At 37.3% G+C, this 27,142-nt stretch overlaps 2 protein-coding genes and 1 long non-coding RNA gene across 3 annotated transcripts in view; 2 read left to right on the top strand and 1 right to left on the bottom strand.

Moving 5' to 3' along the window:
• Window positions 1-416: 416 nt before the first annotated feature.
• On the top strand, window positions 417-13,415 carry TMEM244 (transmembrane protein 244). Its single transcript, XM_009688799.2, has 6 exons — window positions 417-449; window positions 7,592-7,677; window positions 8,233-8,306; window positions 11,213-11,338; window positions 12,408-12,452; window positions 13,321-13,415. The coding sequence occupies exons 1-6, from the start codon at window positions 417-419 to the stop codon at window positions 13,413-13,415; spliced, it is 459 nt and encodes a 152-aa protein (XP_009687094.2).
• A 3,648-nt stretch (window positions 13,416-17,063) lies between these two features.
• Window positions 17,064-22,770, bottom strand: LOC138066572 (uncharacterized). The gene is made up of 5 exons (XR_011139884.1): window positions 22,535-22,770; window positions 20,053-20,261; window positions 19,239-19,277; window positions 18,430-18,485; window positions 17,064-17,378 (listed from the first exon to the last, which is right to left on the bottom strand). It is a non-coding gene; the product is annotated as an uncharacterized lncRNA (long non-coding RNA).
• Window positions 22,771-23,178: 408 nt separating this feature from the next.
• ARHGAP18 (Rho GTPase activating protein 18) overlaps window positions 23,179-27,142 on the top strand; it is a 98,794-nt gene continuing 94,830 nt past the window's right edge. Inside the window, exon 1 of the mRNA XM_068938260.1 lies at window positions 23,179-23,382. Coding sequence (XP_068794361.1) covers window positions 23,339-23,382 — 44 coding nt within the window. The 5' untranslated portion in view covers window positions 23,179-23,338. The remainder of the gene's footprint in view (window positions 23,383-27,142) is intronic.

Raw genomic sequence — 27,142 nt, 5'->3', positions numbered from 1 at the left:
TGTAGTCAACAGAATTGCTGTTAGGAATTGTAAAACTAATTAAAAGCAGGAAAATATAATAACCTAAGGAACTGTGATCAAATGAATGCTGCAAAAAGCAAAAAAAAGGGAGAAAATATTATTCACAGTCTTGTCTCTGAATGGTCAAGTTATATTATAGCCACGCTTTGGCAAACCGTAGTTAACCAAAGTATGAACATTTAATGAGCTGGCAGGATTTTCTGTTTGGTCTTTAGCGGCTTACAGTTGGCTCGCAGATGGCTTCTGTCTCAATTCAGTTTAATCCAATAAACTTGCCTCGCTCTGTCCTATGCTCACCTACAAGAGTGCTTTTTGGGTGAAAAACAGCTGCTTCTTCATGCTGATACTGGCATAAGGAATATAGCAACATCACTTCCTTTACTCATCATGTGTCCATGGCTCTCAAGGTCAAAACTGCTGAAACCAAGGTAAAGGGAATTGAGTTTGTATAGCATTGTATGTCATAGTATTTAGCTATTAGACAGCTACTGTGGATCTTGAAAAAGCAGTTGCATTCATTCTTACAAAGCATTCTTCAGTGTTCTCTTCCTAAATAATGAAATAAAAAGGCACCTCTTACTAAAGTGTTGGTAGTTAAGTAGTGCAGTGTATATCTTACAGAAAGGATTTCAAAATATATAATGTAGTTCCATGTATGAGATTTAATTCTTAGAAGTGCTTAATAAAATCCTAAATTTGAGGACAACAGTGTAGTCCTAAAATTCTTTCCTTAAGTTATTCTAGTATGTAATAGATTACCCTGTAGTTTTTAATTTGTGTTTTCCACACTGAAATATTTGAGGGGTTAGAAAGATAAAAGAAGGGAATATTAAATGTATTTTGAAATTAAAAAAAAATATACATTTAAATTTCAAGGGAAAGGTCAAATAAAAATGAAGAAGGATATAACTGGAAAAATTTCAAAAGTTTTATTATTTTCATATTGTTCTTTTACCAGCATATTCTCAGCACTGGGTTGCATGCATTTCTTTAGCTTACTGGACTAAGCAAAGCATGTTATAGCTAATACTTAACTACATCCCTAAGACAGGACCTAAGAATATTCTGGGTACAAAGGGAAAAATCCTGGTCTTTCGAAGTCAGTGAAAGTTTGCCACTGACTTCAAGGGAGGCCAGGAATTCACCTACAAGAATTAGAAGTCAACAGGTCATCAGCTCACAGCTTTCTTTCAGGTCTGTTATTTTCACTTCAGTTCCCTCTCATCATCTTCATTATAGTACAAATCTACATCTAGAGTAGGTAAGACTTAAAGGAGGGGCAGCAGATAAAGGAGAATTCCATGAAATGTGTATCTGTTTAGAAAAATGGAATGAAAATGATTCCTACCAAAAATGTGGCAAAGATTAAACTTCCAATGTTTAGAGGCACTTCCAGGGGGTGGGGGGATGGAGGAAGTGTAGTATGGCTACTAGACTTGCACACGACATTGCAGTCAATGAACGTTAAAGTGGCCATAAAGTATAGTGTGGAAAAGAATCAATCAAATGGGTTATTTGACCAATTTTCATTTAGAGTAAGACAAAAAAAAGTAGAAATAGGAAAGCTGTATTTATCTCTCAGACCAAACTGGTTGAAGAAAGATTAAGCATTCCTAATTTTTTGTTCTGTTTTGACATAGGGAAAGAAAAGTAGAATAAGACTGTACTGAACATTTACATACTGACAAATATCAATTTGTACAGGCATGATGGATTTCTCTCCTATCGCAACGGAAACCAAAGCCCCTTGCAGTTCTAGGAAATGGATGCCGTGATGCACTTTTATTTCTCAGTAATCAGCAGTATAAAAATTATGCAATAGTAATTTGCTAAATTCAGAGGGCTCGTACTTCTAACAGGATAGGACAGTTCTGTAAATGTATTATCTACATTCAACCATTCAAAGAACGAAGGCCAGAAGTGAACACTTGATATACTGGAGAGAAGCCTCATTCAGAGAGGCATCTGGTGTTGCTTTGAAGAATCTGTTATTTCCAAAGGTAGTTTGTTCCACCGGCTAATTGCCTTCACTGTTAAAAATGTCTTTTAGTTATCTTTTGAATTTGTGTAGCTATAACTTCCCGTCATTTACCTCTTGTGGCTTTTCTGATAGGTTAAAGAGCCCTTAAGTACCTGGTATTTTCTGCCTGTGAAGGTAATTATCCATCATAATCAAAGCAGTCCCTAGAGCTAAACAGATTGACCTCTTTAGAGCTGTAGTGTTAGCGGAAAAAAGAAACTTCTAGCCATCAACTCTCTTTTGTGGCTCTTCTCTGCACCATCTTCATTTCTTAACATACATACCTTAAAAAGAGTCAAAATTGAATGCCACTTTATCTTCCCAATGCTGTATTTAGAGGTAATAGTTCTTATTCCTACTCATATTCTTCCACCTTAAAAATCAGAGCCTTAAGAGCTTACTGTGTATCACAGCATTGCAAGAGCACCTCATAAAAATGAGCAAGCATGAGTTGTCCATCTGTAGCCCTTTTCAGAGTGACTGCGTCCTTGAATAAAGGCTCTCTTTTCAATAGTGTTTGGCGGGCAGCTGTTGCCAGTATATAACAAACTAAATCATAAAGGAAAATTACACTTTAGAACTGGCTTAAGTATTACATTTTTTACTCCAGTCTTGGCTGGAAATCTAGCTTTATTTGAAAATGAGTATTTTTTAAAAAACTTACTCTGTATCTTTTATTTTATTTTAATTTTTTTTAATTTAGCAACTTTGAATCATTTGTCAAGAACATTACCCAACATTATCTTCAAAATTCCCAGCCATGATGAGGGCATGGAACTACTCAGTAATGGATGTTGATAAGAATTATTGAATAGTAAATAAATAAAAAGATCAAATCTCTTTCAAACTTTGCAAAATGGAAATGATTTTTGAAACATTGGTTTTCCTTGTTTGCTTCCATTAGTTTTAACTGTTCTCCAAATAATTCCTCTTCCTTTCTTGTTATGAATATGCAATTATTATTATCCTTGCCTTGGTCTGTGCAACCAACTTACACGCTCTTCTTCACAAATCAGTCCTATCAGTTCTTACTTATTTTTTCTTAAATTTATTCCAGTTGTAAATATGGTATCACCACTCAAAGACACAAACATCGGCTTCCTCGGCTTTGATATAAAGCTCCACTATATGCAGTCTACAATTTCTGCTTGCCATCCTGATACAGTGAAAAATTGTACCCAGTTCCCTATATTCTATAACTCCTTTTATGCTGAGCTGCTTTTCGTAAATTTGCTTCTGAATTAATTTTTTTTTGAATATTTCATTATCTCAGTCTTCATTTTGCCATTTGAAATCTATTTTTGATAAACATGGACAAGAATTCCTGTAAAATGTCAAGACTTCAAATGCAATTGTCGTCAGCTCAGTTCCACTGACCTCAGCGGAAATTTAGCATGGAATCTTGCAGGATGCACACAAAGATTTGCAGGTGTAGGACCCATATTTGCAGATGCAAATGTATTTAGTTGATAATAGAATTACAGTAATTATGCTCCCTTTATATAACTATTGCAACATGACATCGCTATTAAGACAATGCAAAACTGCCACTGCCATTTTCAGTCTAAATCATATGGTGTGCTTCAGCAAAATTTTAAAACAGTTAATAAATGAGAATGTTGGTTTGCAATTCCAGTCATCTCTTTTCAGAGAGAAAATATGGAACTAGAAAAAGTGCAAAGAAAAACAACAACGGCAATCACTAGTATGGGATGCATGTCATATTTGGAGAGATTTAAACAGGCTAGAAAAGAAGTGTTTGAGTAAGACATGATGGAGGTAGAAATAATCAGCAGTAACACAGAAAACATAAGTAGGGAACAAATTATTCACTATTTCTGATAATATAAGCACAAAAGGGCATTCTACATGTTATTAAAACGGCAGTAGGTTTAATAAACTATGTAGAAGGTTTAAAAAAATCCTATAAAGTACTTTCTTTCAATACCCAGAATTAAATTGTGGCACTTATTTTCACAGTTGAACCATTAGTGGAAGACAGTCCAACCAAGGTCTATCAAATGCAGTGATGTGGATGCAATCTTTGCCTCAAAAAGGCTTTAAAACACATAATGCTGGAAGCCAGGAGTCTCTACTTCCCGTATCCTTTACTATTTCCCTCAGTTTAAGCTGTTGTGAGGTACTGACCTCACACAAATTGAGAGTACTGGCACCGACCTTACACAATATTGAGAGTATTGGCCTGAATGGATTTCAGATCAGAATGGTCGATTTATATTGTGTTACCGCAAGTGTTTCATATAGCAACACTTTCTGTGGCAGTATTTAATATCTAGACCATGATTATAACATCCATTGCAGAAAAAAGAACATGTAAATATGATAATTTCCATTGGAATTATTACCTGTAAATAACCCACATAAAATATATTTATAATATTTTATACATAAACTGTTTAAGATGAACAGTCTTTTGAACATGCTCTGGAACCCAGGTCTCCTCTCTTACCAGCTGAGTGATCAATCCACAGAATAAGATAATCATTCTCTTTACCTCTTCATGATTCTCTAATTATTTCAAACAAAGAGAAACTAAATCAAGAGAAAGGTTGGCCATGCTTAACTTGCTTCTCCTTCCCCTTCCATGTAACTTACTGTATCTGGGATACAGCATTTTTCTCTGCAAGTAGATGATGTAAGTTTGAATTCTTCTGGCAGGAGAAGTTATGAAACCCAGGACACTGACATCTTGAGTGAGGGCTATAGAAACCAAACTACTGGATTCTTGAGAAAACATTAATTTTCTGCCACTTGGCTTTTACTTTGAAGCAGAATATTAGGGAGAGACATATAAAAGCTGAAGCTGGAATGGTTCTGCTAAAGAACTTTTGGTAACTGAGGCACTAGACTGTCTAGATCAGGAGACTGGAATGATCCCAACGATCCTACCGAAGGCCATTGGGATAATAGCATCATTTCTGCTGTGGGGGATGCTGATGTTGATTAACTGTCCATGTGGTGTCCTTTACTGAAGAAGATTACTACAAAGAGAAATGATACTTATTACTGTTCTCTATGAGCTATGTTTGAAAAGACCAAAATACAGTGAAAGAGGACTTCTTACTACATTTTTAGTTCTGCTGAGCCTCATGTATATGGAATTGTGAAAAAACAGCTAGTAAGAAAATATCATTGTGGTATAAGATACCATTTTTTCAGCACACCTTTAGATTTTATACTAACAGACACTCCAGCTAAAATGAGGGTGTATAGGATCATAAAAAATATACTGTGAAATACAACACATCTTACATGCTAGCAGCTTCAAGGAAAGAAATATATGTGAAAAGAATAGCCGGATAAAATGTAAGCCTAAGAAGAATACTCAGGCAAATAATGGAGGATTAAAGAAAAATAATAACAGAGGAAGAGTGGAAGATCTATGGAAGATGATGCAAAGCAACAAACATATAGATGACTATGATGAGTGGCAAAAGATCTTTCCATAGGAATGAGTATTCTGCAGTAGTTTCCTGGTCCTTAAGAGTACAGGAAGCAATCCAAGAGGGAACGCTGGGCATGAGTGAATAGGATGAATTTCTCATGGTATTTATACCCTAAGTAGACTAGGTAAAACCTAACACACAAGCCTCAACCTAGATGGTCAAAAATTTTGTTCAAAATTGATGCTGGAATACTACTGTCAACACTGCATTTCCAATAAAAACTATAATGGATTAGGTTGGAGATATATGCAGATCTTACCAGATGAGTCAGGTAAAATACTGGCAGTTTCAGCTAATTGATAGCCAATCTGAAGAAAGGGCAAGAAATTTTTTAATAATTACATATGCTGTACATGGACTAAGAATTCAAACAATAGTCTACTCTTAAAAAAGAAACTGAAATGCTTTAATATCAAAAAGCAAAATATGGAAGTGATTTAGCCACATATCCTTCCAGAGTAAAGCTGAATGCGGCACAAAATTAAAGATGCACTACATGAAACTGGTAGCAATTCTTTTTGGAGTCATTGCCTTTCTCATGGTCACATCTTATCTATATTCTTACTGAGGAAAGTAAAGAGCAGAAAATATAGGATGCAAGATATAAACAGAGAAGAGAATGAGGCAGTAAAGAATGGGGCAGGCATTAAAAAATGGCAATGACAGAGGAAAGACAAAAGAAGTTAAGAAAGAGGAAAGGAGAAATATGGCATGATAAAGTACTATCTAGAGTGAGAACATATAAGACAGAATCAGAGTCTACAGAAAAGAAAAAAATACTGGTTTTACTGACTATTCTACCAGACTTTAGTAAACCTCTTCGATTTCTTGTTCTTGTTGTAAGTAAGCACACAACACATTAAAGCAGTTGCTCCAGTTTGATGGATAGAGATGCCTAGTACTGATGGATCCCTAGTAGATGCACAGAGATGCCTAGTACTGAGGAATTCCTAGTACTGAGGGATCCCTAGTACTGAGGGTTTGCTTTTAAAAAATTAAAGTCCAAATAAATGTCTTGAATGTCATTATATTATCACAGAAAACCAGAAATTAAAGTGTTAGGCATTAACAAAACTCTATTATTATTATCAAAACATATTAACTTTCAAAATACAATTTTACATTACACCTGTTGGAATAAATATATGTCTTAGGGCCTGCGTAATTCAGAAAGCCAACTTAGATAATCAGAGATATGTGAATTATGCTTTACGTGAAAGGATCTCAAGGCATTTTATAAACATTACCATGTTAAGTCTCACAGTTTTTTCCTCTGGATGCATTGTTTCTAAATCATCATTTTCAAAATTAAGACACTGAAATAGAATGAAAGAAGTAATGATACCAAGTAGCTTAGGAAATGTAACGTCTTAGTATAATTCTCTATATTATGCATCTCCTTTCCTAGAAGAGACCGAGCTTTGATCATTAGCCAATGATTGCTTCCGGAATCTCATATTTGACGAGTACTTTTTCAATTTAGAGTTGGAATTTATTTAGAATAAATTAACAAACAATTGAACTTTAAAAAATATTTAATAGCTTTCAGCAATTTATATCAGCTTTTAATAGTCATTACCCACTTAAGAAGTTGACTATACCCTTCCCTTTGGAAGTAAGTTTGTTTTCTAAAAGCTGGGAGACTTAATTACTGCTTTACAATTTTCTGTATTTTATTTCTATACAGTTTCAACGTAATTACAGGGTGGGCATTTCTCAAAAGCTAATACTGAGGCTTTTTAGTTAAGCATCCGGACAATCTTAAACTCTCAAGTCCTACCATGTAATAACTGCCAAGAATGATGCTTCTCGATGAACATTCAGAAGGCATATCAGTTCAATAGCTAAGTAGTGGGTATACAGTAGACCCAAAGAACTGTGTATTATAACAACACATTAGGAGCTGAAATCTACTTTTACCAACTTTTATGTAATCAGCAACAGCAAAAATTCTATCTAAACACTTTATTTGCTAAATGCTTTTTCAAATTATGATATGATAGAAATCTGATATTATTTTCTGACTATTAGTTACCTAACCCAAATACGATACTAGGTTTTACTCTGCTTTTCCCTTTTATAGGTAGTGCTGGTGAACCTGTTGATATGCATGGTAGTTTTCTATGCTGTGTACTATGTGGTCCTATCTGTCTGCTTTGCAGCATTCAGGTAAGATTTCTTTGCTTTAGTCTAATATGATTGCATAATACAACTGGATGTAATAGATAGAATTATGATTCTGTAGTGCAATAGAGAAGGCATCCAGATGGCAAGCACCCTGTCTCAGTTATTCCATGAGCGTACTTTCAAACTCAGCTAAATTGTTGCAACTGAACCTTCATTTAAATGCACAAATTAGCAAATGCCTACTCAAAATTACTATGAAATGCTGGTTCCTTGCACTTGCACTGCTTGAATAAATGAATGTAAGAGAAAAGATGATGTGAAAGAAGAAAAGAAAAGATTTTATAGTCAATAAAAAAGACAAATTATCTTCCCTTAGGAAGTTACTGATTAGCATGTATAGTGCCAGACACGTCTTAAATAAAAGTGGAGATTATAGGTACCGCATGCAGGGGCAAGACTATGACAAATAATGGAATGTAGAAAGCTTGTAAAAGCCCAGAATACTCCATTTGAAAACTTATTCTAAAAAACACGTTATACGACTATTAAGACCCTATTGAAAATTTTTGGTTAAACTTATTCATTATATTTCCACAGAATTAAAATGTTGGATGGTTTGGCACCTTTTGATTTCAAGACAAATCCCTCCTGGATTGACCCATACTATTTAGGTAATTTGTTTCTCTGTTTCTCTCCGTTTAAGCTTATTTTTCTGGATGTAAACTTTTATTCCTCATGGATAGTATTTTAAAGCCTTTTCAGTAATGCTAATGTTTTCAGTATTTTGACTGTACTGCATTTAAAGTTTATTCATACTCCATGCACTTCTCATTTAGGTACTGCCACTTATCGTTCTAGCAATTCTTAGGCACTTCCTTGTGTTGCTCTTTTAATTTTGCGTCATTGTGAAGAAAATGTGCTGCTCTACCAAGATGCTTCACTTTCATTATGAAACAATTACCTGTTCTCTGTAAAGTTTCTCCACAAAGTTGTAAAATTTAAATTCATATTGCAGTAAATTTTTTATGACCCATGTTGTATCCAGAATCTTATGTGATGCCATAAATAATACGTCATATTCCACTAATAAAAATTTGCTTTGGCAATGCCTGAATATAGTTGGCATTAAAATGTCAGGGTTTGATTGTAGTTCCTAATACAAATTCCCGCATTTTTGTCTGAAGCCTTTAAAATATATTCTCTTTTTTTGAAAAACTGTCATCCCTAAAAAATTATATGCATAAATGAAGCTTTACCAGATCTGTAACCTATTTCACAAAGGCAGACCACATCATCTGGAATTAAAACTGCTCAAAGATAATTGTCTAGAACATCAGGTGAAAAAAGAGGAATAAAAATGCATGGATATTTTTACTGCTTTCAGATGAAAAAGGAACATTTCAGCTGTAGCAATGGAAAAAAAAAATCATATTCTATTAGAATTACTTTTCAGGGCCTTAATGCAATTACTGTATCTCAAAATGATTTTTTTTTCAAAATTATACCTGATGGTTTGATGCAGCATATTTACAACTTGCTGAAAACAGTAACTAGATCATGCATCTGGTTAGTATTGCATCCTCCTTTCTCTCCACCTGATAATGTGAAATAGCAAAGCACAATAGGAGCTGTTTAAAGTCAGTGGACACCAAGATATAAGTAAGGTCTCTACATGATGTTGCAACTGAGACTTAGCTTACTCAAGGGTCTCACATGCCTGTGAAAAATAGAATTATGTCTTTAAAAGATAACTTCCAGATAAAAATGGAAATCTCAGGTCAGAACTGAGGTATTGTTACTGGCCCAATTTTGTAGAAAGTTTGTAGATTATCTGTCTGCACTAAGAATAATCACTAAATTATAAAATTATTGGCAAAATTTAAAGGGACACTATCATCATGAAAGCTAATAAACTAAAAAACAGTAATCAAATGCATTGTCAAGCATTACATTTTTTAAAGTGTCTTCTAATTTCCTCACCTCCTGTGGTTTCTTAGTTATCTGTTTCTTATTTCTTACTTTTTTTTTAAACTGCTAGGTGAAAGATCCACATAAAGAACAGTAAGAACTAACTGACTGACTCTATGAAGAAAAATGCACAAACTGTTGCCAAATGTATAAATTAAATACAGTGAAAAAATAATAATGTTCTCTCTACTCTTAGCTGAAGTAATCTTAAGTATCATATTACTGCAACAGTTGAAAAATAAATAATTCAGTATGTGACTTTTATATGCCTTTATTTTAAAAAGAAGAACAAAATGTATTTATGTTGAAAATTCTATGAATTAAAAAGGCACAGTTATGGTCTGTTATATAAGCTGTTGATGACAAGAATTCAGGACTATAGCTAAAATGGGACCTTACATGTCTTCCATTCAGTCCCCTGCTATCTCAGACAGCCACCTAGCATAATCAATCCTTTTGACCAAATAGTCAAATTTTACCCTAAAAGTGGTTGATTTCGTTACCCATACTAGCAAGGAAACAAACTGAAAGCTAAGCACCTGTCTATTGCATTGTCAAAGAACACACTTCACAAAATACTTTAATGGCGTTTCTCATCCTTCCCAGTTTAGCTGCTCTATGTCTTTCTAGACTGTAAGGAGGCATGGCTTGACTGTGCCATAACTTGTCCAGAATTATGCCCAGCATCAACGTGAGGCTGTCGTTACAGGCTGATGGCACAGTAAGGCTCATTATAGTCCAGAAAAGGTGTGGAAGTGGGGATAGAAATTGGGCTGTTTCATCACTGAGAGAAAGAACTTGGTTGACCAGATACTATACATAGTCATAGTCTCTTTTGGCAGTGTAATTTAGGTATTATCGCTTTGCAGGTAATCCCCATTCATGGTTTAACATAACATGGAGATAGTGCCTAAATGTCAGGCACAAGACAGTGACAGTACGGTAGTTGTGCCAACTATGCTAGCAGCGCTGAGGAAAGCCAGACTTCTGATTTTCTATAGCATGAGACCCATATGGATGACGTAGGCTCACCTTGTAGGTTTTCTGCTCCATTTCCCCCTTGCACGTCTTTTCTGCACTCACTCCTTCACATCATTTCCTTATCCCCCTCTCCTTCCAGAATATACACATACATACATATATATATGATCCAATGAAAGGGGCAGGGAGAACACGATGAAGTTTCTTCCTGTGCATAACCCCTTAACCACACAATTATGTTTTGGAAGAGCGAAAACTGACCTAGGTCAATATCAGCCATACCTATTTATGTCATATTCACAGAGTGTGGATGGGCTCTTAAGTAACGTTTCCATGCCACTTCTCCTCTAGGTTATATGTACAGCACTGATCATCATCCTGGTAATCCTCTTGTTTTTACAAAAAATAGGAAATATTTTAAAGCAAATCAGGATACAGCCCTTGCAGATTTCTGTGGTAAATCTAGAAACCAGCTTTATAATGAGAACATCAGTGTAATATTTGATCTTGTTAAAAATAACCTACTTTATCTCAAGAGATTTAAAACTTCCTAGTGCCATTACTTCTCAATATGAGAATAAGCATCTTGAAGCTGTGCTTGGTGTGAATACCCTATTTTCATTTACAGTTCTTCTAATATCATTGGAAATAACTTTCTTCATTTGTGGTCTGCTGTTTGCCCTGGTTGTGGAAGAGTGGGTTTGGGATTATGCTGTAACAGTTACTGTTATTCATATCATCATAACTTCAGCTGGTAAGTAGGTTTACTGCTAAATATATGCACAATATATTGCATATAAGGGACCAATCATCTACAATTCACCTACTATATTACTGGAGTAACCTTACCATTTTTCTCAAATAAACTTAATGTATCTCAGTTTTCCCTCCATTTGACTCATGCACATGTTTAAATCCTGCCATTTAAAACCCTACTCTTTGTTGTAGAATTAAAAAAACATAATTTTCTTATAAAAACTTAAGAGCTTTAGTTTGCAATATGACAGTTAATGTCTAAAAGATCCAGCCTAGATACAACTTCAACATTTGAGAGGCATGTTCTTCTCTAAAAGGAATTAATAGTCGTCCATGTCCTGACACTTTAACACCCACTCAAAATACCTTACCTGCAGTTGGGAGTGAAAATGAGGCTTGCTTCAGCAAAGCCAATTCAAGTTTAAGTTAGAACACTCCAACTAAATCTCATTGAGGAAAATAAAGCATTTTACCTATTGAAGCACTTTTTTTCTGAAACTCTTCCTCTTTTCCCAGAGGGAAAAAAAATTTGGCTGCTGTAAACAAGCCTCATCATCAATTTTTGCCAGCACCTAGTAACTTTCCCCTCCTCTCCTGCTGTTTAACAGAATGCTGCCATGGCTGACTAGGAAATATATTTTAACTCTATCCATGCCAGAGCTGTGGGGGGACCTTTTTCTCCTGTAACAATAAGATTAGTATTCTTACTCTAGAATTCAGGAATAGGAAAGGTATCACTGACCAATTAGGGCTTCCTCCCTACTACATAATAATTCATCTGTCCTTTTTAATGCTTTGTGCACTTCTGTTTTAGCAGTTTAGGTAGAAAGGGATTCCCCAGCTCCCATGAGAGCTTATGCTAGAGACCACTAAAGAGTTCATCTTAAAAGATTAAGCACAATTTGTCATGAATGATCAGGACCTAAACAGGAGTTTGTAATTTCAGTAAAGGTAAAGTACATCATTTATAAAATATAACTAAGTAGATATTTTACAATATAATGTAATATTTGCGTATCTTCCTTCTTAATGTTTAAAACCTTACAGTTCTTTTCCTCTCCTTCCAGTTATGTCTGAATTCCCTCTGATGTTACATTGGTGGCTGGCACTAGGTATAATTAAATTATTTAAAATTTATATTGTTAGAGTGTATGTATAAAATTAGTCTCATCTCAATACGTTGCGAATTGTCAGTATTTAAAGAAGAAATATATGCTTTTGAGTTACAGTTCTTTTAAGGGCACAGACTAGTAGTTCAAGGCTAGCATTTGACTTGCCTTAATCATTCCTCTATTTTCGGACCAGAATGTACTCAATTTACTTACGTTAGTTTTCCTAACAAAAAGTAGTTTTGCTTATGTAGTTGAAATAAGCCACGCTTAAGTCCTGCCTGATCAAACTATCTGTCTCACCTAATTCACATATCAAAAATACAGTTGTCCAAACTAGTCATCCTTGGTACCCTTTATAATCAATGGAGAGAAATAGGCACCTTCAGAGGCAATTTGTGCCAACGTTATATGTAGATGTCTATGATAGATGAGATAAATCCTAGTCATCATATTTCCCTTTGAGTGAATGGCAAACCTATACTCTTGCATGTTTAATTTTCTGTAAAATTAAAAGTATGCTCCTGTGCTGGAATATATTATCTTGGGAAATAGTTAAGGGAGAAAATGGTGTCATTCTTTCTTTTATGGTGGATAAGAAGGATTGCCAGTTGTAGTAAATTTGTAAATGATAGAGACAGGCAAATAAATCCCCTGTCTTGCAACTGGTTTTGCATGAACTGGAACCTATACTGTCATAGCTGGCTAAAGGCTGGGGCAAAAAGTATAAGGAAACAGGCTACTTTTTAAAAATTAAAAGTAAAAGAAGTACTGCTTAAAGTTTCATAGAAAAGAAGTACTGCTTAAAGTATCATAACTTTTGTATTTCATTGTATAACTTAATACAGAACAGTCATGTATTTCCTTTCAGGATCTGGTGTAATTTCAATGATTTGTGGAGGACAGATTTTGGCATACTGTTTGTTCAAAGACAACTTCATTTACCCCGTTCTGGATGATTTTTGAAAAAGCACAATTTGAACTTGCATTTTTATTTATATCATTTCTATGATTTAATTAACAACATAACTTAAATACAGCAAGACACTGTCTAACTGTAAGGCTAATATTTAGCTTACTGGACCTTCTGTATCTTGCATTTGTTTATAAAATTAATGTAATCACTTTTAGCTGTTTGTAGGTACGTTTTCCATTAAGCAAATAACTACATATACTGTCTGTTCCTTAAAAACAAGCAAGCCGTAACAGCAAGAGCAATGATGCTGCACTCTTGCAAAAACCTGAAAGGTAGAGAAAAAACAAGTTTGAAGTTAGTGATTTCAGAGTGCTTTTTATCTAGTGTATTTTATGAATACACTAGGCTATTCTAACTTCCGTTAATGATCCATTTATGGCCTGACTGTGGTGGAATGAGAAAGTGCAAATATTGCTTACAGATACTTTTTCACACATCCCTTCCTTTCTCCCCCAGCTGCATTTGGCCAATCCCAAAGAGCCAATCTATAGATTGTGGTAGTTAAAAAAAAAACAACACACACACACGATAGTGACTTGAAGCTACTCTTTATTTATTTAACTACAATAAATAGCAAAATTGCTAGAAAGTAATTTCATCTTAATTATAATGCTAGCAATTGGATTTCAACTGCAGTTTGCATGGAACAGCAAGACTGGATTGACGTTTGCACAGGAGTGCTAAACATTGGATTTGCCTTATTCTTATGCAACAGATAATGCCTCGGAGGAATCTGTCTTCTGCTGAGCTAATCAAAGATTTTAAAATTAATTGCAACTTTTTATAATTTCATGTAAGTTTCAATACTTCAAATACACAGGGAGAATCGCATTTCAGAATACTCCCTAAAGTAGGAGTTGTCTCTCATGAATGTTAGATAAGTAATTTTAGAGATAAATTGGGCATGTGAATCAACATGTGAGACTTTAAGTTTCGTAAAAGCAAATGAAGAATAACACATTGTCTACTGAAGTCAACAGAGACAATTCTGCAGAATCAATTAACCGACCCACATGGATCACTGGCTTGAACCATGGACAATATTTAGTTTGCTGTATTTGTATATCGCCATAAATATTAGTGTGCAAATAACTGACTGATATTATGTGTTTAAAAGAGGTTTGCACACTTCTTCCAGATTAGCTTCAGCATAGAACTATGTTAAAAATGGATGGCAAATAACTACTGTGTAACGTTAATTCATATATCTGTATTAGTCCATGTGTAATTTGTGTGTGGGTAGCGTGCCATGTGGCACAGAACATTAGTGGATTAGATACAAAGTTAATCCATGGGTGGAACAAGTTTCTATTTTTGAACTGACAGGCTTTTACACTAAGGGTGTCAGCCTAGCTGCAGCGTGCAACAGTTCTGTTGCCCAGTCCTGACATTTCTAACTTTTGTTTTCTATTTAAAATCTTCAATCAGCAGCAAGAAATACTTCTAAACTAATATGAAGTGTGCTTTATCCCCAGGATTTCTCTAAAGCATGTACAACTAGGCCACTGCTAGAAAAACAATCACAACAAGAACTCTATGTAGGATTAAAAACCTTAGTCCTTCTGATAAAAAGTCATTAGACTGTTAATGCAAACTTTCAGATATGGAATGATGTGACAGTTTCACCATTATTTCTGTTTTTTCATCTTTTCCCTTACTTTTATGTTGAGCATCAATGTTAAGCATTAAAAATAATGTTTACAGTGTGGCCAAATTTCATATTGCCCAAATACATTTCCATCATGTAAGCAATTTAAGCCGTATCTGTGTGGGCATTATTTGGTTAGAGGGCCTAAAAGGTAATATCCAGTACTGACTGATTTCCATGTAATACACCAAAATGGTACTTTTCAAAATGACAAACCTGCCTATTTCTGGAACAATAAAGAAGTGACCCACTCGAGCAAGCTGGATGTGATCAGTTGGTAACAGTCAAGACACAGGTGGGAAAGGCGAGCTGCGGGAGGCAAACAAGCATTCTGTACATTTCACAACAGAGCTGCCAAAGACTACAAGAAAACACTGCTACTGAAGGTAAAAAGCAAACGGGAAAAGTAGCAACTGGGACATAGAAACGTAACAAGTGTGTTTGACAAAAGAACAGTGAAAGCAGGAGAAGAGAAGACAGGAACAGACAAGACCAGTGAAAGAAAAAAATCTACAGAGTGAATTTGTCACACTGGAGGCACACCACTTGACTGCAAGCTACACGTCATGATTTATTTCTCTTGGTCCTGCTATGTTTTTATCTAAGCCTGCACATGTAGACATGATTCGAGGAAAGGTGATCTCTGCATCCATACGCTTTCAGGTCCAGCAGCAGGACTTTCAGAATTCTGTGTTTTCTGACTCAAGCAGGTACAGGAATACTGCCTAGATGTGTTGGTGTGAGTTCAGTGTTAAATTATTTAACTCGTTTTGACGCAGTTTAGCAGTCACGAGTTTGCACAACCATCGCTGGGAGCAGAGAGGGTCTAGAAAACCTTTATTACAGGCAGATGGAGAATTTATCCTCTTCAGCTCTGACATTCCAAGCAGAGCTTGCAGAGAAGAAAGTTTGAAGTTGCAAACATTAGGTACAGAAATCAATGGAACAGTACACAAATGCCATACCATAACAGTACCATATTTAGAGTCATTTTAAAACTTTCTTTCCAGAGATCTGCACTCCCTTTCATCATATCCAACCATCTACTGGGAGCGATTATAGTTCTCAATTTAGCACTCTCTCTAAACGGCTTTGTATTCATTCTTTTTCCAAATGGTGTAGTGTCGTACTTGCAACAAAGAATGTGAGTGAAATACATTTTTTTGGAGATTCTAAGCATAGATTCCTACACTAGTGGCACTGCCTTCAATGTAATGTCAAAGTGCAAATCACTTGGGAGAGTTGTTCTGGGACCAACAAACTGACTCAGCCATGTAAAAAACGAGCCGAATGTCAAACTATGCAGTGCAGACAATGTAACGACTTTTAGTTGGAATTTTCCTGAAAAGATAAATAATTTTCTAGTGAAGTAAAAATTAGTTATTCAGACTAAATCCATCATTTGTCCAACTCTTTAAAATGCTAGCCTAACATTTCCAGCTCCAATATTTAACATTTTAGCTTTGCACTCAAATTTTAAAAAGTAAGCAAAACAAACAACCTACAGTACTTGTTATTTTTGTACTCCTAAAAAATACCAACAACAGCTGCATCAATAAATATGGAAAATACAGTAAGAATGACACTAGATAAACAGCAATGAGCAGACGAGTCACCTGAGTTTGGAACCTCCTAAATTGGATATTCATGCACAGCATTCCTACGGCCCACAGACTCTTGTCTAGACATATCCATCCTGACCAAGTGACCTTTGTTAAACAGAGGAAAGATGCAAATGTCCTACACATTTTTCATTCCACTTTCTGGTATGTATGCTGTCACACCTTAAAGTGAGATCTTTGTTAATCTCCATAGGTATTTAAAGATTTATTTACATATACTGTATCTTCCAAATGTGACTTAGAATATTTCTTGGCTTAAGATCCCATGTAATGATCCATCTGCCCAGTAATGGCTAATACTGTAATCTCTCCTTTTTGTGAGCTAATCACAGCCCCAGACGGCATGCACTCTTTCATTAGATGTCAGAGAGGATAAAGGTCTTAGCGATGGCTATAAAATTTGATGATGTAATTAATACCTTTATTATTGGCTTTAAACCTTTTAGTGCTAGACTATGATTTTAAGTCACAGCCCTGTATCCCAACCTCTCCTCTGCTCAGGAAAAAAAATATGGATACCCTTAGAATGGTGAAGCCTTCTGCAGACACACCTGGATAATTATACCTGTGCTGTAGAGTAGGCAGACTCTGTGACTGACTTAAACCCTATTCCATCAATTCTCGTTAAGGGGGCCAAATGAATACCTTGCCGTTGTCTTCCTGCTCATACACTTCGGTTTCCTCTGCAAACAAACAAGGATAAAAGGTGGGAAAGATGTAAGCCTGGCTATCATCCTGACAGGCAGCTGTAGCTGGCATTGACTTGGACTGGGGATCTGGAAAGCAGTACTAGGACTCAAATGACACAGTCAGAACCTGAGGAAAGGCCCTGGCCCCAATCTTTTAAAGTTGTCTATCTCTAGAAAATAATTTCATTCAAATACAAGCACAGTGATGGAAATTGCAGCTGCTGAGAAATATGCAAATGTACTTTCAGTCTCCTGCTGCCACTCTCTTAAATCAAAGGTATTCACAGCCTAGCCTTCATTGTTCCATGTTTTCCAATGAAAATTAAATCCTAACGTGAGACATTTGCTGTTGTTTTTCAAAGTGGTGTGCAAGCATAGGTCCACCCCTGCTTCCCATAACAAAGATCCCATCCTCTCTATTGGAGGAATATCAAGGCCCAGTCAAATGTACCCAGATCCTCTTTCTGAACTAAGTTGCCACCAGTTTTTCAACAGCAAAAGAAGTGTTGAAGTGTTTATTTAAAACATGAGGGATGGAAGAATGCTCAAATACATAAAGACTTACTACTTTCACAGCAGTCTTTGGATACCTTCGCGTTGAAATTAAATCTATGTTAGCAGCTTTCAAAAGGCATAGAAAAAGTACGATTTGATTCACTTTGGAAACCTTGAGTGGCAATGGGGGCCCGAACAAAGATGTACCTTTACGAAGGACGAAAAAGATTGATGTGTTTGATATCTCAAATGGTAGTAAATTCAAAAATCGTAAATATCAGTTAAATTTAAAAGGCAAATTCAAAAGGAAATGACACTTGTATGAATTTGCATTTGGCATTTAAAATTAAGCTGAATTCTAAGGAGTTGTTTTAACACTACCTCACTGTAACTTGTAGCAAATACAAGGGACTATTCCTTAGTACAGTCCCAACAGAAGGACGGACAGCCAACAAGGGGCAACGGCAGATAGAGCACGTGTTTCAGAAATGCAGCTGTTTCATTACCGAGGAAGAATGAAAAAGAGTTTGGAGGATACAAATCAACTTACCTAGCTGAGAGTTATCTTCCTCTCTTAACAGGAGAGGCTGTGTTGGTAACTAGGTCCTGGAAAAAAAAAAAAAAAGGTAAATCATTTACACAGAAAAATTAGCTTTAAGGCAGTCAAAACAAACTGTGAACATGGTTAAACGACTTTTACTTGAAAACAGAAAAGAGGTCAAGAGTGTCAACGACTGTTCATTTCAGTTACATTACATTTCAGTTATCTAGGCTAGACTCACAAGGGTACCGACATGAAGAGGATAAGAGGGAGGTAATGAAAATGGTTACATTTAGATTTAAAGCAGTAAACTCTCTAGATCTAATTCATTATTCAAATATTTGGTGTGCCCCATTTTTCTGAAGGTTTTTAAGCATGCAATCATTAACCTTGATTTAGAAATACGTTTTGTATCCTAAACATTGTCCAGTGAAACATTTAAAGAAAAATTCAAGTTGTAATTGAAAACCAATTACTGTTTTCTATTGTCAGGAAATTAAGCAATATGAGGGCTTCAGATTTTGAGCAAATAAAATTAGTTTTGATTAAAAAGAAAGTTGGATGAAACTGAAATTTTCTCATAAAAATCTAAGAAGGTATTTTGATTGAAAAAATATTTAAATTTTTCCCCAAACAATAATGCTTCATACCTTATATTGTTGTATATATTTTTAGAATGTGTTATGCATCACTAGATAACATTTGCAAAATGTTCCAGTTGCCGAGGTAACTATGTTATTTTAATGATCAGCAAAGAGGATCATTATGTAAAACATTATGTTAATTTCTAACACAGAAAATTGATGTCTTGCTGTTACCTTGAAGCTGCTCTTTTTTTTAATGCAAAGTGCCTTTTCCTATGAAAATAAATGTTATGGGTAAGCGTTAGAGTGTCCTTTTCATATTGATTCTGGTTGGCTTTGAAGGTAAATAAGACAAAAATAACAACAACCAACAAAGAAATGACAGACTAACACATTTCAAACAACCATAGTTTGTATAGAAATACTATAGGAAATATATTGTTCCACCTATTTTTAACTACAACACAAACATAGTTGGTGAGAATATTAGAAAGGTATATATCTTATATACCTATATATATACACCTATATACACACACACACCCCTATATATATATACCTATATATACACCTATACCTTATATACCTTCTTTCTGAGGTTGTAGAGAGACTTGCTAATATTCTTAGTTTGTCGTGCTTCTGCTCTCAAATATATTTTCTATCAAAAAAATCTATATATTTCAAAAATATCGACACTAAATCTCACATAAATGCTAGGGCTCATAATGACAACTGTTGCTATAGAACACAAGCCTCTTAAAAATGTACATTGTTTCAAGCTACAAAATGCAACTCGGTGTGTCGCTGGAATCTTCTCTCGCCTGTTCTCCAGAGTTCTGCGTACACATTGTGTTAAATTATGAACGCCTAATTCTCTGGCTGGAACTGGATTCTTTTATGTATTAGAACATGATCTACTCAAGACATTTGATAGCTCATATATTCTCCCGACACTTAATCTTAATCACATGGTCACTTTAGAGACAGTGAACTCTTCGACAATACTACAAGGATATTTTGATGAAGAGTATACTTATACGGACCGCACCTCTTCACTCCATGGAGGCTATTGGAATCCTTTCCTGAGGCTATCCTGTGCGGCCAAAGCTGTGACTTCCAAAGGCAGGAGCTCTTTCTGAAATTCTTTACCAATAACTGTATCAATTACACTGATCTTCTATTTTAACCACACTACTCCTGACTATAGCGATATACTGAGGTTTGCCAATCTGTATACATCGCACGGAAGACTGCATGCTGAAAATGTAAGAATGTGAAAACACACAATTACATTAACTCAATTAAATACTGTAAAAATAGGACATACAATGATACATCTGGGAATAAGGCATCTATTAACTAATAGGATTAAGAATTAATTTCCCCTTTCTAGCAGCTGTTTCCTCAATTTCCCACTATGTGTGATCAAGTACCTTACGCTGAAAAGGTTTGCTCTTATCACTAGCATGGTGAAAATAGCGGGCTAAATCTTCAATTTTTAGAACGAGTAAAAACTTTCTGATGGGTAGCTTTTTGCCAGAAAAAGCTGATTGCTCAAAATCTAAATGTTTCAAGGAAAAACATTCTTTTTGTTGAGATTTGTTGACAGAACGTTATCCAAACACATATGTTATCCTGTTGATTATTGAATTACATCAAAACATAATGTAAAAAAAAAAAAGTCAAACAGTGGAATGAAACAAAACCACCAAAACTGTATCAAAATAAAACATTTTAGTAAGTCCATTTAGAAATTGTAAAACAGATTTTCCAGATTTTTGTTTCATGCAACGTTTAAATTTTTCCAGAGAAAAAAAACCCAAATCTAAAAATTGTGAGTAAGTCAAATCAATTTTTAGTGTAATAAGAAAATTGATATGTTTTTCTGTTTTATGAACAAGTACTTTGGTTTATAATAATAGATTTGTTAGATGACAGCTACTTCATAATTTTAAAAGATTTTTGCAGAGTAAGTTCATTATGTGAATAAATAGCAGCACAGATTAGCAAGTAAAGATTAGCTAGTAAGAAACAGCAAATTTTAAGAACAAATATGAAGATGAAAAAGAGGATCACTGAGTAGAAAAAAGAAGACAGCTATGTTTAGACCTGCTAGAGGGGAAACTCTCCACCTTTGCTTCACAGATGGACAAGAATTTTTAGAGCAGTTTAGAGGAGCAAAGAGTATGAGAACCAGTGAAGTCAGCATAATGAAGGGCACATATTTTCTCATGGACTGAGAAATACAGGAAGCATAGAAAGAATCAGAGAAAGTAAAATATGACCTTAATGAAAATAAGCTTGAGGATCTGGGATATAAAGCATATAGGATGGGCCAAAAATATTACAAACAACAATACTAACCATTAAAAAAAATTGTATCTACATTAACTCTTACACGTTTACAGAATCTTTATATTTTGATTTATGAACAAAGACTAAATCCTTTTCTCTCTCGAGTCTGATATTGTCAAAAAGGCGCAGATAGAAAGGATTACAGACTGTAACACGTCACAAACTGAGTTAGAACTCTTGTTGCTTATTGAGATTCCCAACCAGTTCTTCCTCGCAAAATTGCGATGCAATTTACAGTAGCCACTTTACTTCAAAAGGGCACTGTGACTGAATAATAGCTTGCAGGTACAGCTTTCTAATTTATGTCAAATACCTAGGTTTTGTCTTTGTGGGATCACTTATTTCTAAGCTACCCATGGTCCCAAACTACTTCCAGGTGAACTAGAAACATTTTATGTCTGAGGCTTCTCTCTGTGTCAAGAATTTCTGTAATTTGAATGTTACCAACACCGTGAAATACTTCATTAGAATAAGTTATTATTCTAAGTCAAGCATTGTAAGTCAGAAAATATGCAATATGTAGTTGCCTGCAACCTTCCCTTTTACTACTAAACGTTTTCATTATGATCATCTTTGAACTACATTGGCACATGCTACTTTTTTCAAGATACTTGCTGCTTCAAGGCCTAGAATGGAGGCAGAAGAAGAGGAGAATAAGGGTGAAGGCATATCACAGAATCGTTTAGGTTGGAAGGGACCTCTGGAGATCATCTAGTCCAACCTCCCTGCTCAAGCAGGGTCACCTAGAGCATATTGCCCAGGATCACATCCAGACGGGGATGTGATATGCCTAACTTTGAGCGCAAAAGAAACTAAGTAAAGCTTACAGATTTGAAAACCTGGAGTTACCGTTTTGGCCATCTGCTCTGTGATCACCTAGTCCGATCTTGAGTGTAACGCACCACAGCATTTTCTCAATAACCCCAAACACATATAAACATTAGTTACGTATGATTGAAATTAGGAAGGCATCCACTGCTGGTCTAAAATTTAAAGAGGTCCAAAACCCATTACTGCCTTATGTGAATTGTTTCAGTGTTTCATTACCCTTTTTGTCATATAGAAGACATGTTCCCAGACTGAATTTGTCTAGCTTCAGTCCTTTCGTTCTCATTCTGTCTTTGGCAGATTAAAGACCTCTCTGCTATCCCAAGTGTTCCCGCGTAGGCACTTACATATCACCACCCAACCACCTCGCCACCTTTCCTCAGGGGTGCTCAGCAGGCTGAAGATTTCAGTCTCCTCCAGCGTGGCAGGTTTCCCCACCCTGGAACCACTCTCGCTGCTCTTGGTCGAACTCGTTCCCATTTAACAGCCTCTCGGAAGTGCAGGCACGGCACCAGTTTCACACGAACAGGGACACCTCCTTGCTCGCGGCGGGCATTCCCACCCAGGCCTCTGCGCCCCCGCACCTCGCCGGGTGCCTGTGGCACCCACAAGCACACGCCGCCACCCCGCTGCCTTGCCCCAGCCCCGCCGAGCTGTCTCGCCCGGCACCAGCGCCTGGGCAAGCAGGGACGCGGCCACCACAGCAGAAAGCCAAGCGCCCACCGACCCGCTCGCGGGGCTCGGCCCGTCCCCAGGCCCAGCAGGCCCCAGCCGGGCCCGCCGCCCCGCGGCCGTGGCAACACGAGGCGGAGGGGGACGCGGCTCCTCGGAGGGGGGCACCCCGAGGGGCTCTGCCCCCAACAGAGACCGCACTCGGCGCCGGGGGCTGCCCCGCCGAGGCGGGGGGCGAGGCCCGGCCGGGCGGCCCCGCCGAGGCGGGAGGGCGGCGGCGGCCCCGCCCTCGGCCGGGCGGGTCTCCGGCGGCGGCGGGGGCGGCGGCGGCTCCCCGCGCCTGGCGGTGCCTCCGCGGCGCGGGCAGGTGAGCGCTCGCCGCGGGGGCGAGAGCGCCGCAGCAGCAGGCGGGAGGAAGCCTCCGGCGGGAGCTTCGCCTTGCTCGTCGCGGGTCTGGCGGCGCGGCGGCCGGCGGGAAGATGGTGACCGTGGTGACGAAGCTGGTGCACTACCTGCACCTGAGGTAAGGGCGAGCGCGGGCGCTGCTCGCCGGGCGCCAACGGCCCCGCCAACGGCCAGCGCGGGGGCGGCTGCCGGCCCCTCCGGCCCCGGCTGAGCCCCGACGCGGCGCGGGGAGCTTGTCTGCAAGCCCTGTGGTAACGGACGCGGGGCTGCCTCGAAACCCGGGCGGGGGGGGGAAGAAAAAAGAAAAAAGAGAATAAACGAGGACGGAAACTTTTCGCAGCTGTCGCCTCGCGTGTTGCGAGGTAGCGCTGAAATGAACGGGAAGGGAGTGGAAACGCGTGGCAGCCGTGAGCGGCGTGACTGCGGGCTCCTTGTGCGGCGGCCGCCGGCGGCCGCCGGCCCGGGCTTCCTGCTGCCCAGACCTGCCGTCCGCCGCATCGCGGTGGGACGGCCCGGTGCTTCGGCAAAAACGGGCCTTATCATCTCATTTTATGAAAGTCCCCATGTCCCTACAGTACTTGTGTAGCATCGTTGTAGTGGCAAGCATTAGACAAATTACATTACTATTACGATTTTTTTTCTTTTCAGTACAGCTGCCTGCAGGCTGCCTTACTAAGCCCTTTTCCCCAGCATCGTCTGTTCCATTAGAATTTAGCATAGAGATCCAAACGTTTTTGCATCTGGCGGGCACGAAAAGGACTGCACACTGATGTTCCACTTGCGTTTTGCGGCCAAAATTATCTTTGCATATATGAATACTTAATGCGCGTCAAAAGACTTAAAATATAAAGGGAACGTATTAAGGGGGAGCATATATTGAGCCAGAAACCCAGTTTGTGAAAGCAGTGGTGTGTCTTCTGTGACCTTTTCACGTAAGGCACATCAGATCTGGGAATTGATTTAATTAGCTAGATATTTTTCCAAGTTAGCCATAGGAGTGACTGCAAAAAAGGGCAATCAATTTTACGATAACTTTTGATTTTTTTTGTTAGTAGTTCAAGACTTGATTCAGGATATCTGCAATCTATGCATTTTTTGCAACAATTATTAAAATAATAATACTTCAGCATAGATTGTAGAGGCATGTAGTGTCACCAGCTTTTGAACCTGGTTTTACCAACAGGATGTTTAACAATTAAAATTATTTAACCTATCCTGCAAGCATTTCGTGACCTGTTCAGATGCCTCAAGAACTGTTTACTTACAGAAATATACGGTACAATTTTTCAATTTGTAAAATAGACTACAAATGAAATATTTATGCAAGTAAATGCTGGTCTTGCGTATGAATAGGTCCATTTAAAGACTTTATGTATGACACACATCCCTGAACAGAAATGGCACTTTTGTACAGTTCTCTACATGGCCTGATTGCAAGGGGCCTCAGTAAATGGCCAGATTACATGTGAGTTCAGTTGTGCAGGCCTAACTCAAATCACAGCTCTATTTTAATAAATTTGTGCAGTTTTATGTTTTTATTCCTTCCCTGGGCAAATGGGGAAGAAGTTCAGAAGGAAAAAACCTTTGCCAGTTCCTTATCCCTGCCTCTCTCCTCTTGCCTTCCTCTGAATAGTAGTTATTTGCTTAGCAGCATATTACTTCTGTTTTTGAACCAGAGCTTCATGGTTCTACTCACTGTGTAAACATTGAGTGGAAGAAAAAAAACAGAAGAAGAGATCCCAGCCTCATGTGAATTTGGAAACAGCAAATAAATGCAGACAGATAGGGGAATACTCCAAAATGGTAACGTTATGTTCTTAAACCATGAGCAGCCTGATCAGTGCCAAGTGTTTTGCAGGTATCATGAGAAAGGATATAAAGAGGCTAACAAGTTCATGAAACTTACAGGAGGCTCTTCTCACGTTGGATGAGCATGAAGGGAGAAAGTGTGAGGTACATATCTAAAAATTTAACAAATGTGTGATGGGGGCAAACACAGTGGCCTGACTGAGGCAGAATTTGGTTATTGTAGCATTGAATGAAAGAGGTCAATAAAATTAGGTATACTGTAAAAAGTGCAGCCAACCTTCTATTTGCTTATATATGAGAGGTGGAACTATTGGAGATGTGGCTGTGGCAAAGGGGCCTCAGTAAACGCAGCAGGCTAAGAAACTGAATATTATAGTGCTGAATGAATATGAGCTCGCATGAGTTTCCATTTATCAAACCTAGATAAAAGGATAGATATTTCACTGAGCATAGCTGGAGTGGTAAAGAGAGGCGGTATCTGAAAGAGCAAACAAGCGGAAGGTGTTCCCTGAAACCAATACACATCAGCGAGATCAATCATACTTTCACTCGCACTCGGAACAGAAGGTGCTCAGTCGGAAGGGAGGGGTGCTCAGTCGTGTTTAGCGAGCCTGCAGTGTTAAAATGCAGCTTGACTCTAGCAACATTACATAATACTTCTGTCCCTCACATCACAAAAACGTGACAGATAGGTCATGGATATATCAAACCGTGTCAGTCAGGCATGAACAGCTACAATTAGACATTGTAGTATGCTTATTCTGTGCCTCCATTAGCAAGTGACCTGCAATATAACAATGAACCCAGAAAACAGTAAACTAGAAAAGAGACTTCATAAATATGAAATTGTCTAAAGTATCCTTGAAATACTGTAATTCATGAGCTCTGATTAAACCTTTTCAGTAGGCTTCTGATTAGCCACACAATAATATATTTTTCATACCTTTGAGAATGGAAATATTTAAAAATTAGTTAACAACAAGGAAACAGAAAAATAAGCTATGCTGTTAAGAATAGTTAGGCATCTGGTGTGCTGGGAAAAGTACTTTTGATCAGCCTTGTCCCTTTTTTCCCCCATGAGTTTCTCCTCTGCAACATCCATGTAATTGATAAGGTGTTTGGGTCAGCTGTCATATTTTCATTCCATGTAAAATGCTTAAGCAGTGAGGCCTGGTCTCTGAATTGAATTTTAAGGTTCTGCCACAATTAAGTGAATAAATATTATGCTAATATGTCATAAGAAAAATATATTTGAACGTAAATTACTGTATTTAACAAGTTTCTAGCAATACAGTTTGTGGCAAGATTATGCTATGTCAGTAAAATAGCACTGGGCAGCCCAAACAGTTATTGTAATCAGATTCTGTCCTGTACAATGATTCTAAAATAAAGTCCTTTCTGAATATTAGAAGTAAATGCACTGAAATACACTATGCCTACTTGTTGTAAGAAACAACAGTGCAGCAGTGCTTGGTCTCTTACACTTACCTTGACTAACTGTCCCTTACAGAATATGATTCTGTATCCATTTAAGTCAACAGTAAGTTCCCATTGAGCCCAGTCATAAAGTTCTGATTAGTTTGAGCAAGGTGAGATATTTTCATATATGTATACACTTTAAGTAATATTTCTTCATAAATAAAGATTGTGCACCACGTGAAAGCAGAACAATGTTCAAAAAAATTAAAACTGATGAATAGCGATTCTGAGAACAACAGACAAAGGAGACAGCTGCAGAGAGAACAGCTCTGGAGCACAACACCAAGGAACGCAAACAGAAGACAAAGACATAGACACATGAACACAAGACATTTGTGAGGGGACTGACCATTGGATGCTACCAAGGATATTTCCATAGTAAATTGTATTACAAAAGCTTAAATTAGAGCATGGTTATGTTAGGTACGGTTCCTATTTTAGGAGACTTTAAAAACTATTAAGCTACAAGGGTGGAAAAGAGCAGTCCCGGGCTTGAAGTGCTTTTTTGGAAGTTCAATATTTATTATGAGTTAATTATTCATTTTTATAACTTGCCTCTGAAACCAGTCAAGTGAAATGAGAAAGACTGT

This window comes from Struthio camelus, chromosome 3 (genome assembly GCF_040807025.1).
Source record: "Struthio camelus isolate bStrCam1 chromosome 3, bStrCam1.hap1, whole genome shotgun sequence".
Classification (NCBI taxonomy): Eukaryota; Metazoa; Chordata; class Aves; order Struthioniformes; family Struthionidae; genus Struthio; species Struthio camelus.
This window is presented reverse-complemented; position numbering and strand designations above follow the sequence as displayed.

Excerpts from the sequence above, each read along its gene's own strand:
- TMEM244 (XM_009688799.2), top strand. The coding sequence starts at position 417 with ATGGCTCTCAAGGTCAAAACTGCTGAAACCAAG. Across the intron at positions 11,339-12,407 it reads TATCATCATAACTTCAGCTG|TTATGTCTGAATTCCCTCTG; the intron begins GTAAGTAGGTTT and ends CTCTCCTTCCAG. Across the intron at positions 12,453-13,320 it reads ACATTGGTGGCTGGCACTAG|GATCTGGTGTAATTTCAATG; the intron begins GTATAATTAAAT and ends ATTTCCTTTCAG.